The sequence below is a fragment of the Leptinotarsa decemlineata genome, unplaced genomic scaffold (genome assembly GCF_025532065.1).
Source record: "Leptinotarsa decemlineata unplaced genomic scaffold, Ldec_3_MD MMD2_tig00026307_RagTag_RagTag, whole genome shotgun sequence".
NCBI lineage: Eukaryota > Metazoa > Arthropoda > Insecta > Coleoptera > Chrysomelidae > Leptinotarsa > Leptinotarsa decemlineata.
In genome coordinates this window covers 10,266,846-10,283,037 of record NW_027412681.1, presented here as the reverse complement: position 1 = coordinate 10,283,037, position 16,192 = coordinate 10,266,846, and the positions used below count along the sequence as shown (strand labels likewise).

Sequence of the window (16,192 nt, the reverse complement as noted above, 5' to 3'; positions counted from 1 at the left end):
CAATTGCAATACATTTTATTGTAATTGTAATTTGATTACGATTTGATTACAATTACAATCAATTGTATTGTAATTGTTTGGAAATGTCCTGATAGGACGAAGCTGCAGTAACATTAGTTACAAATAAAAGTGGTAAAAAAACAGAGAGTTTCATATTTCATTTTTCATGCAAATGTTTCACGTGAATCATTTTGTTGCTTCTTAGATGTTACTCAAACATTAATGATAAATTCATGTACTTCTTTACTGAATGTCTTGACATAAACAAAAATTTTCCATAAAATCCTCAGAAATTTGACGATATCATATTGATTTTCACGAAATAATCAGCAGTTCTTCGAAATCGTATGAGATTTTCACGAAATTGCTAAAATCTTTTCGCATTACGTGTATGTTTTTTGACAGTGACCTCCTTTTTGGATTTACCTTTCAGATTATGTAGATAACCATTTTGCCAAGTGTGTATTTGCATTATTCAGAAATATTTTTTTCTCATTTCAAATTACAAAAATGTTATGCCTCAACATTATATATTCTTCAGTTTATCTCACGAATTAATGAAAACATTATTGAGTAATTTTTGTTCTTATTCTGCTAATATAACTATATTTTTCTGAACTTGATTGAATTTCCTGTCAACAGTTGATAAACAAAGTTCGCTACTTTCACCGGTTACAGCCAACATATATATGGAGTGGTTTGAAACTCTGGCCATTGAAGAAGCCCACAAGAAGCCCCGAGTCTGGTTGAAATACGTGGACGACACCTTCATAATATGGAAGCATGGGAATGCAGAACTAGACACCTTCCTGAAGTACATCAACAACGTAAGTCCTTCCATCACTTTCACAATGGAGAAGGAAGCCCACAACGAATTGCCATTCTTAGACGTATTGGTGAAGAGGACCAACACTAAATGGGAAACATCTGTATACCGAAAACCCACTCACCTGAACCAGGAACCATCTGAACCAGGAATCCAACCACCATTAATCGACTAAGAGAGGAATTATCACGACTCTAGTAGACCGTGCTTTCGAGCTCTATTATACAAAGGAAGGTCTCGAATAGGAGTTAGGCAGCATCAAAAATGACCTTCAACGGAATGGTTACTCCAAAGTGATGGTGGAACAGACTTTAGCTAGAAGACAGCAAGAGCCTCACAATGGAAGAAAAGCCGCCACAACCAGTACTTGTACTTCCCTATATCAGAGGATTGTCGGAAAGGATAAGAAAAATTGGGTCCAAGTATAACATCAGAACCTGCTTCAGATCTGAGAACACTAGCAACCTCACAAAAACCAGGCCACCAAACGCAGACTGCGATTCCAAGAATTGCATTTACCGGATACCCTGCGAGTGCGGAGAATCATACATCGGTGAAACTAAGAGGCAATTGAAAGTTCGCATTGCCGAGCACAAGAAACACACACAGCGAGGAGAAACCAGCAAATCAGGAATAGCAGAGCATGTTTGAACTCATCAACATAATATCAAGTGGGCTTAAGTTGAAATCATCCACAAGGAAGAACACTGGTTTAGGAAAAAATTAAAAGAAGCCGCATATATGTTGTCCAACAACGCATTTAGCCAAGCTAGCGTAAAGATACGCAACATATGGGAAATCTCTAATCAAGCAGAATACGATCAACTCCCGCCAAACGGTCAGCTCTCGCTAATACCAATGAAGCGGTGAAAGGGAAGAGGGGATAGGTGAAATCACTCGAACGACCCATAAATAGTCAGATCTCGGAGAAATGAGTACACAGTTAGATAGGGAAATAAAAGCACCTAAAGGCTGGTTTCCAACCAAAAGAGGTTAGATATCAATCTTGCTGAAGTGCCAGCAGCTGGATTGAGGACCGTTTCCTTAAGAAACGGGGGTGGAAGGAAAGGGTCGCCAGGTCCAAACCTGCGGAAGCATTTCCGTAAGGAGGGAGCTTGCGACCTGGGCACACAACCCGGGAGGGGCATGGGGGGGAATGAGTACAGTTATCACCCGAAGACGATTGTGCATACCAATAATCGAAACGTCGTGAAGTAACTTGGCTTGGAATCTTTTAATTTTTAATTTTCATTTCTTGTTAATAATTTTTTTTAATTTTCATCTCGTGTTAATAGTTCAATTTTTTGATTTCTTGATTGTTGCTTGTATTTTATTTCATTGTGATTTCAGTTTTTTTGGTTGATATAATTTTTTTTCAGCTAATCTCTTTTTGATTTTTTACAGATTCTTTCAGGGATTTCAAATCAATTTATATCATATATTCCTATTTTGATATAAAAACAATCTCAAAAGAGAAATCTATCACTCTTTAATTCTGAAAATAAAAAAGGAAAAGACTGTATTCATCTTTCGTGTGACAGCCTGCATATAACTCAACAAATATATATAAAACTTGTTTAGATATATCATAATAGTTGAAAATAACGACCTACTATACATAGATCTGTGCGATTCGAATGAATCTAAATAACAGAATTACCATTTCATTTCAGTCTATCGCCAATTCAGATTTATTCTGACGTATCATTTCTACTCGGATAATTCCCATGTTATACTTTGATATTCATCGTATTCAGTTTCATTCCAATTTGATTGTGTTGCATTTCCATTGATGTAATTGGATCACTGATGGAATCATATAGTTATAACGCTTTGTTCCCTAAAGGTAGCTTCACAAGAGGAACTTTGTGCAAATGTCAGAATGCAGGTGAAGTGAATATGTTTCTAATTTAGTAACTATTTTTTCAAATCTGCAGCAAAATGATGAGTTTGAAAGCTTTAACTATTGAAATGAATTATTGTTACACAAAATTGGTGGTACCGTAGAAACTGATAATAATTAGTACTTCAATTTGCAGGTATTTTGAACTTTGGTGAAGATTTTTCTTCAGGTTTTTCATCAGTCAACACAGTCACTAATATTAGGTATTCATCAAAGAATGTGAACTATCACGACATGAAATAACTGTGTAAAAGCTATTTTTCTGGTTTTTAGGCCGTGTTCTGCAGGTTTCAATGCCTGACGTTTCGTCTACTACTGCGGTGGACATTATCATAGGCGATGTGGTACCAGTCGCAGTGCCCGAGTTGGTCCTCAAAATAACTAAGATGCTAGTATTTGACTCTGGTTTTATATTATCATTAGTTAGCGTGACTCGGTTTCTCTTATTCAATTCAAAATATACTTTATTGTCTGAAGAATGAATTCTTATTGACAAAGCCTTGTGCGAAATATAAATAACATATGAATGAAATCTCAAAAGTATCATAAAAGTTAAATCACTAAAAGTAAGTGATAACATGAACTGAAAAGAGACATGTAAATAACAATAACTGAATACAAACGTTCAGGATATAAGAACATGGTCAATATAATTAAATAAATCAATTTAAAATAAAGGAATCAAATCAATGAAATACTGTAGTTATTACAGTTAGTCATACTCAATTGAAATTATCATCGTAGAATTCTGCTAAGCTATAATAAGGTCTCATAGAAAGCAAGTCTTTCAACTCTTTCTTAAGAGATCATTAATGGTTCTTATAGCTTGAGGAAGGTGATTGAACATTTTGAGACAGTTATAAATAATGAAATCTTTAACTAGGGTAGCGGTAATTTGAAGCTGAATCTTTGCCTGGTTTGATACATTGGTTAGTCCAAGTTGTTGAACAAGTTCCTATTCAAAAGATGAGGCTGATTGCTTCATATATAAATAAAGAGACCACAGTTAGGATTCTGTTAGAGGCAAAAAGAGTCCGACATGAGTCCCTAGGCTTGGCTTTGCATATGCATCGTATTGCACGTTTTTGTATCAATAATATACTGATTGAAGGCATGTGGTAGAATACACATCCCAAAAGTAATACCATACTGAAGATCAGAGCTCAAATGCAGTTACTCGTATTGGATTACCTGACCTTGTTTGTGTACCTGTAAAGATAGGTAGGTAGCCACAGGGATAATTTCAATAGAGAAGAGGCAATAAACATTTTTCAAATCTGGCTACCTGTCCTTACAGGTACACAAACAAGGCTAGGTAATCTGATTAGGAGAAACCAAGCTACACAAAAAATAATAATAATATAAAACCATAGTCAAATATAGTAGTTTCTGTGTTTGCTTTAACCTTGTTATGGAACTTAAGATAACCTCATTATATTTTATTTTTTTCATGGCGAAATCATAGTTTATTTTGTCGATAATGCTGTGAAAGTTGATTAATAAAAATGTGGTGTTGTAATAAACAAACAATAATAACGAGCGAGAATTGTGGCTATACCGTGTGAGAATGAAGGTAGTCGTGAATTATCCGAGAGTGTAATGACCATTTTCAGCGAGTACTATAATTTTTCTATGACTTCTAACAGTTGTGAAGAATAGCTCGAATCAGAGTGATACCATAATATTTTAAAACAAGGAATAACGTAAAAAATGCATCAAAATATTGTTTGCTTCTCTGTGACTGGTCCAGGGGTGGAGATTTGTAAATCTGCTCGAAAGTGTGGATTATGGATCATTTTGGCTACTATTCAGAAAAAATGGGTGAAATAAACAATGCTATTTTTGATAGTCATGTAAAAACAAAACATGTCTATAATAAAATTCAATAATACCAGAGAATGAATAAGTCCCAAGTTCTCTCATCTTACCCCAATAACTTCATAAACTAGATGACAATGATGGAGTGAAAAGGAACAGAATTTTTAAAATTCGATATATAATATAAATAAATTCATCTCTCAAAATAATACATGGTTGTTTTTGTTACATTCTGTAGAACGAGAAAAAAATTATAGAAAATATTTAATTTTTTATGACAAATTTTTCAATAAATGACCAATGGAAATCTCAATAATACTTTTCAATTATCAAAGAGCACGATAAATTTTGATTAAAAAAAATATTAATATTGATTGCTGGTGGTAGTAAAAAAACTGTTGATAAGCCACCCTGTAGACTCCGAAATAATTTTCTTCTGTAGCCTTAGTGAATATACATATAATGAAATGGAGAAATTCCGTGTAGTATGGGGTGTCTCACCCTATAGACATTGACATTGGACAGGTCTGACTGGTTCCAACTAGTCTAATCAACAAGTTCAAAAACATGAAAAATAGAGATGAAGGTCCTGAAAATATGAGCGATAGCTCATTCGATTCGGAATCATCTCTGGAAAAATGTTATTTTTATAAAAATGGTATTTAGTTTTTCATTAATAACTCAAAAAGTATTAATATTTAAGTAATTTTGAAAAAAGCTCGTTAAAGAGGAGGAAATTTCGGATAAAAAAGTCCCGACTCCCGACTCCATTATATATAATTTTAATTTGACTTTGAAAATAGGGTTCCGCGCGGCTATTATGGCATGCGCGCGCTGCCGCTAAAGTTAGTTTTTCGAAAGAAATAATTTTTTTATAACATAAAATGTCATTTTAAAAATTTGAAAAAATTCTAGTATCTTCTTAACACTTGAATGAATCGAGTGCAGTAGAAAAAAAAGTTTCATCACCATTTTTCAAAAAGTTGTTCAATTGTTAACTAACAAATTTTTTCCCAATCTCCGTTGGCATAAATAATGGTATAAAAGGTATAAATAACTGGCCTATAAATTTTTAACTTCGCAGACCCCTTTTGATATATACTTCATACGATCCTGCGATAAAAGTTCATAAAAATTTATTGATTTGTTAATTATGATTTTTCATAACTATTGCAAAATGAAATATCTAAAAATTGTTGATAAATTTTTTTTTCAACTGATATTTAGCTATGTCTGTTTTCATATTAATCAATGGCAGTTATTAACATAGGATATGAATTTTTTACATAATTTGTTTATTAAATTGTTTTAAACTAATAGGGAAATTCAATATTCTTGAAGATTTTTTTTTGCTATTTTGTTGTCTAGAGATAATTATGATTAAAATTTTTTTTTCTTAATTTTGATTTTCAATTGTTTAAAATCGATTTTTTATATTTCGATTGTTTAAATGATTAGTTAAGAAATAATTTTGCTTCTAAAAATCATAATTCACACTTTTGAATAGTTTGGTAAAAAAAATTCTTATTTAATTATTTATTAGTTTAACAATTTGTTATAGACAAATAATGACCAACGTTATATTTTTTTTTGAAGAAGAAAAAAATTATAAAAACAGCTATATATAAACGGAGATTGGGAAAAAATTTGTTAGTTAACAATTGAATAACTTTTTGAAAAATGGTGAAAAAATTTTTTTTCTACGGGACTCGTTTCATTCAAGTGTTAAGAAGATACTAGATTTTTTCAAATTTTTAAAATGACATTTTTTTTGATAAACTCGCTTTAGCGGCAGCGCGCGCATGCCGTAACAGCCGCGCGGAACCCTATTTTCAACGTCAAATTAAAATTATAAATAATGGAGACAGAGTTTCAAGAGTCGCAACTTTTTTATCAGAAATTTCCTCCTCTTTAACGAGCTTTTTTCAAAATTGATTAAATATTGATATTTTTTGAGTCATTAACGAAAAACTAAATACAATTTTTTTAAAATCTTATTTTGTCAATATGTTGTGCAATTATTTTTACCTGCACCAAAATCCTTCAAAAACATTTTTCTAGAGGTGATTCCGAATCGAACGAGCTATAGCTCATATTTTTAGGACCTTTATCTCTATTTTTCATGTTTTTGAACTTGTGGATTGGACTAAACAGACCATTATAATATATGATGTTGAAATAGTATATTCAACCGACTCTGTGTATATTCTCCTATAAAATAGACAGAATAACATGAATAACTAAGTCACCTTTGTCAAGGCGGTGTTCCAGTTTTTCCCACGGTTTTCCCTGCAACTGGAAAGCGAATGTGTCGTATCCTGGATTACTTACGTTGTTCCCTTCTATTTTGATTTTATTTCGTTAACAAGTTATATGTTTTTTTTTTACAGTTTTTGAATTCAATTTAGAAAACAAATTATTCAAACACTGTCAACACCTGTAAATAAAAAGGCGTTATCTGGTTGGGATGTACCTACTTTACACTTGTTGAAAAGTGTGATTTCGAAAGATAGGCCTGAATTTGAAATTGTCTCGTTAATTGATTTGTGAAAATTATCAGGTCGGTATAAAAACTAACACGTAATACAGAGTGGCACACCCAAAAAGAGACAAATATTTTCCAGTTCTTAATGAGATATTTTCATGAAACTTTCAGACCTGAGAATATTTGTTTCGAAAAGGACAAATACTAAGAATGTGATGAGTTCCCTTGCTCCAATACATTAGCCAAGGGCGATTGTAATTCTAAATTTTAAATAGAGAACCGATACTCATGAAGGATATTTCAGTTCATTATTCAACGAGTATAATGTTTGCTATTTTCGTTTTTTTTTGTATGAATTCAGAACTGACATCTGATTCAATCTTCCATATGTTCACTACTGAATATCGAAATTAAGTGAAATGACAATGAAAAATGTTGCTTAACCTAGACAAGTTATCAAGACAACTGGCCAGCTTATCAATAAAATGGAATTTCGATTTATGGTATGGCCATATTTTCCATTTCACCGAGGCGTGAAAATTGTATTATTGCGCCACTCTGTAAACAACAAGTTTTGAATCAACTCATTCCGAATGCGAAAAACAATATGTTTACATGGAAATTTAACAAGTAAAAACACAAGCGACAACACAAAATCCACAATTATAATCAGAAAAATAAAACATGCTGAAATGAAAAGTGGGCTCGAAAGCGACGAAGTGCTCTCAAAAAAAAAACAACTACTACTCATTCACGTACACATAAACTTACTTTGGCTCTGGGTTTATCCAGATAAGCGTACGAATGCTGAAAAATGTCATATACGATTAGTGGATGGAGTAAAGTGTTTATGGGGGTTGACATTTTCATATTATGTAGCATTTGAGGGTGGAAAAAGTGTCATGATTTAAGTCCGCAACATGAGGGATTTTTCAAGGTTGCGTGAAGTAATATAAAAATGAAAAGCGGTATTTTTAGGTCAAACATCGGGAAATTTCATTTGGTACCATATGTCAAATTAGCTGTTCTTGATAAATAATTGGTCATTTGGATTTCTATTCAAAAGTATCTGAAAAACTGAATAATTCATACAGAAAGTAGGAGAATAATTATGGTACAATTTTTCTATGAGTTAAAAAAAAATATTTCTTGAAAATAACTCACAAATATATCTAGAAGTCGTTTGCCATGGCTAGCGATTGAATAAGGTGTAACTCAACCCCGTTCAATCGTTCATTTCGGTGCAAGGCTTGAGTCTTGTGGTTCAAAAGTTTGAAAGACAGGTACACAAAATGAAATCTTAATTTGGTAAGACAACACGAGTCTCGATATGAGAGACAAATAATAATAACGTATCCATTACACAACCAAGGTACGCTGCTGACGATAATCAGTACTACTTCAATATGGTACGAATACTTGTGCACTAGTAAGGCAAGGTAAGTATCATGAAAAACCTCGAGTTTTGCGAGAAACCTTGCTCATCTATTCCTTATGTTATAGCACATTTCAAAGCTTTTTGTAGAACAGTCTGAGCATAATGAACTGCTCAACCTTTCAACCCTGAATAACGTTCAAGACGTTTTTAGTTCCAAGAACTGCTCTACGTCCAGATGAGCTAAACACTCATTGGTGAAAACTAATTCCAAGAACGTAGTACCTGTCTTCTGGTCAGCGTTTGCAATTAACATATGTAGCAGATACCGGTTTTGTTTATCAAAAAGGCGAACCTTTGTTTCCAAAAAAACGGAGCATTTATCGATCACAAATAGTAAAAACCAATAGAATGTTTATATTGGTTATTCATGTTATAAGTTCTGTACTTCTTATAGTCAGTATTCGAATGAATATATGAGCAGGGAGAATCAAAGGAAGGGTTCACTGGCTGAAAAGAAAAACGCTATACAAAGAACCTACCTGCATATTTCGACATTCTCATATTCAGTAGCTTCGGCTATATGCTATCGCATATATCTACCTCGAATCAAAGTTGTAGATCTCAAAATTCTCTACAAAAATGGTCCTTATGATTTTTTCTGTAAGTATCACCGTTTCTAAGATATCGCAATTGTGAAAGTCACGTTCTATGCAATATGCACACATTAGCCACGTATATACACATTCAGGTACTTAAGCAAGGAATAATGCCTGTTTATGTCTTTTTTCTGTATATACTATACATTATATTCAGAAAATAAACATTTAAAGGACTGGCAGTCCCTTAAAAAATTCCCTCTACCCGTATGGCCTTGAATATAACATCTGTCTACCTATTCTAGTGTCCATGTGGCGTCGTTCATGTTCCTGCTTCTTTTAGTGTTAAAAGTTCAGTTCGAATGAATATACGTATTTAGTACAAGCGTCTACTATAAGAGTTTTTAGTGAATAATATTTGAAAAAAAATGTCGCAATTTTGCTTTATTTGTTCTAAGCTTTTGCCTGAAAGTGAAACTGTTGTGGTTAATCGTGGAATGCAAACTTTAATCGATTCAATCAATTTCCACATTGACAAATTGACGGTTGAAAATATTGAAGTTAAACAAGCTCAAAATGTCGCAGATGTTCTCATTATTGAAACAGCTATAGAAAAATTTAATGCAACAAACACAACAATTGTAGTGGGTGAAGATGTTGATTTGTTGGTTCTACTTACCGCAAGGACTCCAATTGATGAAACTATTTACTTTCTGAAACCTGGAAAGGCTCAACAGCGAACAGAAATATATTCTTCAAAAAGTTAATTAGATTATCCAAAACGCCAAAACTATAATTTATTTTCACATGCGATAACCGGTTGTGATACTACATCGGCAATGTACAGAAGGGGCGAAAATTCAGTTTTGAAATTATTTGAAAAAAAAAATTTAATTGACTGTGCAAGTCTTTACGGACATTAATTCTCCACCTCAGACAATTATTATGAAAGGAATTTGCTATTTATGGAGCTCCAAAAAAAGTAGATTGCATTGATAAGTACAGATATTTAACCTTTGTCAAAAATACCCGAAACAAGAAGCAAGTACAACTATCTTGTCTTCCTCCAACATCGGCATCTGCTATTCAACACTTGTATCGGGCATATTATCAAGTTCAGACATGGCAAGGAAATCAACTTAACCCTGAAGACTGGGGTTGGAAATTAATAAAGAATACTTTGGACCCAATCAAAACTTTGCTCCCCCCTGCTCAAACTCCTTAGCACAATTTTTTGCAATTACAAGAAAAGTTGTAGTGCCTAATGCGGCTGTAGAAAAGTAGAGTTACAGTGTTCACCTGCGTGTACCAATTGCCAAGGTCACTCTTGTTCGAATGTTGAGTTGAGTACAACAGAGGATGATTCATGTGATGCTGATGAAGAGACAACTGATACATCATTATTTGAACAATTTATAAACATCCGGCAAGAAGAGGAAGAAGACGAAGAAGAAATCGCAGAATACATGATTGTTGAAGTTAACTATGACGAGTGTGAATCAGATTAAAGTATCAAAAGAAATCAAACTGACAATTACACTCCATAAACATTATCAATCCGAATAATCTTCATGCAGTTAAATAAGTATTGTGACTGAAAATTACATAATAACGATTCGTGGAATTGGCCTACTGGGGAAACCACGTTAAAAAACGCGCCGAGTACACTACCTCATATAGAGCGTGTCTTTTACAATTGCGATATCTCAGGAACGGTAATACAGAAAAAATCATAGGGACCATTATTGTAGAGAATTTTGAGATCTACAACTTTGGTTTGAGGTATTTTTTTGATAAAACTTTGGGTTTTCCAGAAAAAGTCAAAAAACCTGAAATTATGACCTTTGACCCCGAATAACTTTTGAAGCGCTCATGACACAGATTGGGACTTTCAAATTCAAATTTTTTGTGGCAAAATAAAGGTCTTCACCAAAATTTTGCTCTGTCGCAATTTTCGTTATTTCATTACTGTTTTCAGGTCTAAATTGACAGGACTATTTGGGATGTGCGTGTTGTAATATGGCAAAGAAAAAGCTGTTCATCAAGACAACACACCGTGTCACTAGTCAATCAAAACAATGGCGAAACTACATCAATTGAACTTTGAATTGCTCCCACATCCAGCGTATTCGCCAGATTTGGCTCCCAGCGACCAATTGCTGTTCGCAGACCTCAAAAAATTGCTCACCGCATGGCTCGCATGAAGAGGTTGTTGCTGAAACTGATATGAATGAAACCAATTTTGAACAAAAAACAGCGTTCTCTTCTTTAGGCCCGGGACTTTTCAGCATGCCGATTCATTCTACAAATTTCCCAGACTCTACACAGAATGGTCTGGGTAGAATATATGAAGTTCGTAAAGTAAATTGGTACAACTCATTCGTTGTTTCTTCTCTTTTCGAAAGTTATCTATCTCAGCTATTTGATATGACGAATATCGTCATATCAATGCTACGCTCAACCTATGTTCAACGGCATAACGCGGCAGTAATGCCGCGGCAGTACTGCCGAGTGATGCCGTTGAACATAGGCTGAGTCCGCAAAAGCTCAGCAATTTGATACACACTGGCCTTACCAAAAACCACTTCTCCACACTTCTCAATAAAAATCAAATCAAGCTCATTGAGAAATGATTTGAACCCGGCCTTTTCACTATCACGAACTATAGAGAGGGGGAGCTCTCAACTGCCGATTCTGAACTCAAAAAATCCACATTCTGACTATTATTGGCTATTTCACAATCGTGAAACACACGATTTGGGGTATAGTAATATTGAATAGTATTCATTTACTGATATGAATAAACGGACAAATGATTCTTGAGGATATAGTATAACAATTTTCAATGGAAGGTAACTTATATACAAATTGAACTGAGAGCTAACGGCAACAATGTTGAATGTTAGAACTAAATTCTTACCGGGGTCATTTTTATTGTCTACGCATCGCCATTGTAAATAATTGAAAAGTAAGATGATTCCATAAAATTTGCCCTCCGTAACAAGATAGCTTCTGCATATCGATAGGATGTACGAGCGAATAGGTGAACCGGTTCGTTAAATACTTTGAAACATCGGTAAACTGATCAACACTTCGCAGATCTATTATATTTGCGTCCTTGAAATGCCATAACTAGTCATTTGGTTTCTTCATTATCAAGCGTCCTTATCTGCATAGGCATAGTGTGTTCTGTTTCTTGTGAAGATGACTTTGTTTTGTATTTATTAAATATATTTTGTTATATTTATTGAATAGACTGTTATATTTATCAACTTCAAAATATAAGATACTTGTTTTTCAAAATACATTATCTTAGATTTTCATCACATTCACACTTTATTGTGAGATAATTAGTTGACCTAGTCATTAAACTCAGGTATAACTGTCATTAATTAGTTCCTAGAATATTATTAGTTTCTAGGTAGATAGTAATATTTCGAAAAGTATACATAGAATCACAATGTATGTAGAATTTAGTTTGTTAGTGAACACGCTCGAAAAAGCTACTGTGCAGCGAAACACGTGTTGCGGATTTTTTTATCTGTTGTTACGTGTTCCAAAGTTTCATAATTCAAATACAATTGTTTTGGTTCCATCATTGCTTTATGTAAAGAGAGACTTCAGAAAAATCAATACCACTTATTAAACACATACCTGCCATATGGGTTATCTATTCTAAGGGACTATTTCTTTATAAATATACTGAACTAAAAGGAAAGAAAACAAAAAAATGAAAAAAAAACACATCCTACTTGATTTAGGTGGAAATATCACTTGTGCCGATGTCGTCTCGAGTTTAACTTTGTTTTGCTCTTCTCTAATTTGAGGATAAATTCTCAAGACGTAAAATTTGTGCTGAGGAAGTAATTGGTGAATGGATTTACAGTTCCTGTTGGAATCATTCCGTTGAGTTGGTTTTTTTTACTCCTCTAGCTATCGACTTAGTCGGATATTTTTTTGTGTTTACCGGCACTTTGTCTTCTGTCCTTGCGTAGGACAGCTACGTTTCAAGCCACCCTTCTTCCACGTAAGTTGAATTTTCTTAATTTTTTTCTTCTACTTCTGGATGGTCGAAAATCCTTATTATTTTTTTCATTGATGTTTTCTCCTAGGGCTTGTTCTTCCACCCCTAGATTGTTTGGGGCCTACTACCCTTGACTCAAGTCATCTTTGTTACCCGGAACGAGTCCTGATGGGTAGGTGTTATCCTGCGCTCCAGACGATCATCCCTGAATAGATTGGTTCCAGTCCAGGAGATCTGACTTTTTATCCCGACTCACCACCCTGAATAGAAACATTAGGTCCACTACCTTCATATTGGACAGAAACAGATAAGTCTAGCCAATAAGACAATTATTTTGAATTCCTTATTTATTTATTTTTTTTTAAATTGTATAATAATAGAATATCATTATAATTTGTATGGGGTTGTGCTACGAAAGAGTTAGATGAAATTGTATATGCTTATGTCGTTGATTATTCTAATGTGAGACGCAAGTGAGATCTCCCTTGAGTACTATCTCAAATGTTCATGTTCATTGATCTAAAATCAATAATAAATAAGGCGAATTCATGAGTCAGGTTCGCTTGATTCACTTGGAATTATTTATGATATCAGAACCCGCTATACAGAGAACCTACCCCAAGCTAGGCAAAGTTTGTGTTTTAGTTTTCAGGATTATAGTTGATAAGGGGAGTCACTAGAGCACGTTAAATCTTTTTCTTATTATAACTTTCAGGTAAGAACAAACCCCTGATTAGAAGAACGATATAATTTTGTTAATGGTGAATATCACCAGATATTCACCCTTCCCCCCTTATGTAATAAGATGGCGCCCAATAATTAATTCTAGCTGGTTCTTATTTTTTTTCTCATGAGTATTTATTTAAAAGTGATTTCGCCTTGTGTTCGTCGAACGATATCGCATATATTTTTTGTAAATTGTTTTTTTTTTTTTTGGATTTAAAGAAGCTGTCAAGTACTGATTTATGTTTCCAGAATTGCTTAGTTGCATATATACAGGGTGGTTACACGTTACCATAAACTTATTTGTATCATTATTTTTTTTTTCACCTACAGGGATGATCGAAAGAGTAATCAGGTATTTTTGTTGTCGTTATTGAGGAATTTTCAGACGTACAGGGATTTTTCGACCAGAAATCAGGCGCTTTCGTTAGATCACATTTAAGTATTCTCTATGGTACAAGGTGTCTCAAAACTGCCCGTGGTTTTGACTTTGAATACTTAAGAGTTATCGAATCCGCAATCACTGACCTTAGTTTTTTTTCTTTCCTTTATACAGGGGTTCTCGGAAGAGTATTGAGCTGCATTACTCTTGATAATAATAAGTATTTTTTAGGCATAGTAATAACGATTTTCTAGCCAGTTATTACTTCATTACATTACCCATAGGTATTTTTTTTTTCATAATACAGGGTACTTCGTAAGTATCGTTACCGTTTTCATGTTTTTATTTTTGTCTTGAAGTGATAAGTGTTTCAAAAGGCATTCACTGACCTTATTCGTTGACGTTTTGTCCTTTGATTGAATAGGGGTTTCAGGAAGTTATTTGGGTAGTTGTTTTTTTTTTTTTTCTTTCTTTCGGGAAATCGGGAGATATAGTTATTTTTTTTATCTGAGTAATATTAGTTTTCAGTGAAATATGGAAATCAACAGATTATTATCTGATGAACTTTCTTATGAACTATTAGTAAGAGGTGCGGTAAGTGATGGTTCTGTCGATGATAAACGAAAACGATTGAGAATATTTTTGAAGTTAGAGAAATCAGGTAATTTTTTGACCAATTCAGTAGAAGGATTAGACCCAAATAATGAAATTCAAATTTGTGAATCTAAAATTGAGGATTTGAATAGTATCGTGAAAAATTTTGACTTTAATAATACAGCGAATGAATATGCGAAAGTACGAACTCGGATTTTCCATGTAATAGGGCGGTTGAATCGGGTAATTTCGACAGATTTTACTGAATTGAAATGTCAAATGATAACAAGGGCCGCGGAACTCCTTGATCAATTAGAAGAGTCAATAAGACAGAACAGTTTATCAGAAGTCCTGAACCCGGAAAACCAAGGTTCAATTCTAGACCAACCTAATCCTACACTCCCAGTAATAGAACCGACTTCCAACAGAGAAATGTTGTCACACTTATTAGATGCTCCTCTTATTGATTCATTGGGAGCAGGTGAAAAAAAATCTGATCCCACTGGATCACCATGTCCGGTCGAACAGTTGGTAACAGGTGTTCAGTCTAAGGTGAATATAGTGGATGTCCCCCAAGGTGAGATACAGGTTGGCCCTATTTATAAGGCAGGCCAAGCCACTCCTTTCAGGGAGACGGAACACAACTTGCATTCTACTTTAGGAATTGAGCCTAGAGTTCGGCGAATGGGGTTGCAAGATCTTGCCATGCCACCCGTTGAAAGTCAGTTCAATGTAACACCATATCCGGTCACGTTGGATTTTTCACGAAGTTTCATCACGATTTCGAAATGGAATGTTCGATTCAATGGACAGGGTAGCGTAACAAATTTTATTGAAAGGATTGAAGAGCTCAGTTATGCTTGCGGAATAACAGAAAAAGAGCTTCTTCATAGCGCTGTCATCCTGTTTTCAGGAACAGCATTATCGTGGTATCGTGCAATTCGAGATAGCCTTGATTCTTGGAGCAGTTTTAAAGCAAAGCTCCGCTCAACTTATTTGTCCTCTGAGTATGAAGAAGATGTTTGGGGTGATATTCGAAATCGAACTCAAGGGGCTGAAGAGAAAACTGTAATTTTTAGTGCTCAAATGAAAAATTTGTTCAGAAAGCTTTCTCAACCTCCGAGTGAAGAAATTCAGCTGAGAATTATCAGACGTAACCTCTTACCAGTTATTCAGAATCAATTGGCCCTATACCCTATAGGAACAATAGATGAATTAGAAAGAGCTGCTCAAGCCATTGAAGATGTGCAATTGCGCACAATGCGCATGCGCCCACCTCCCACTAATCCCAGTATAGTTGCGGAACCTGAGCTTATGTACCAGAGGCCCCGCAGACCACAAGTTAGCGCCATTCAAGGGCATGCTTCGTCTAGTTCTGCTACAGACGCTAGTCGAGAGGTATGTTGGAATTGCAGAGAGATAGGCCATCGTAAACGAGACTGTACTAAAGCCTTCAAGAAGCA

General features: G+C 34.3%; 1 protein-coding gene and 1 long non-coding RNA gene across 5 annotated transcripts in view; one reads left to right on the top strand and one right to left on the bottom strand.

The window, feature by feature from the left end:
* The window catches only part of Trpm (Transient receptor potential cation channel, subfamily M), a 431,781-nt gene that overhangs the window by 330,036 nt on the left and 85,553 nt on the right, over positions 1 to 16,192 (bottom strand). For 2 of the 4 annotated variants that reach the window (XM_074180914.1, XM_074180920.1), the window contains exon 3: positions 7,804 to 7,839. The exons of the other annotated variants lie outside the window; for them this stretch is intronic. In XM_074180914.1, coding sequence (XP_074037015.1) covers positions 7,804 to 7,839 — 36 coding nt within the window. The remainder of the gene's footprint in view (positions 1 to 7,803; positions 7,840 to 16,192) is intronic. 4 annotated transcript variants of the gene reach the window in all.
* LOC141485030 (uncharacterized) lies at positions 12,556 to 13,582 on the top strand. The gene is made up of 2 exons (XR_012466972.1): positions 12,556 to 13,033; positions 13,119 to 13,582. It is a non-coding gene; the product is annotated as an uncharacterized lncRNA (long non-coding RNA).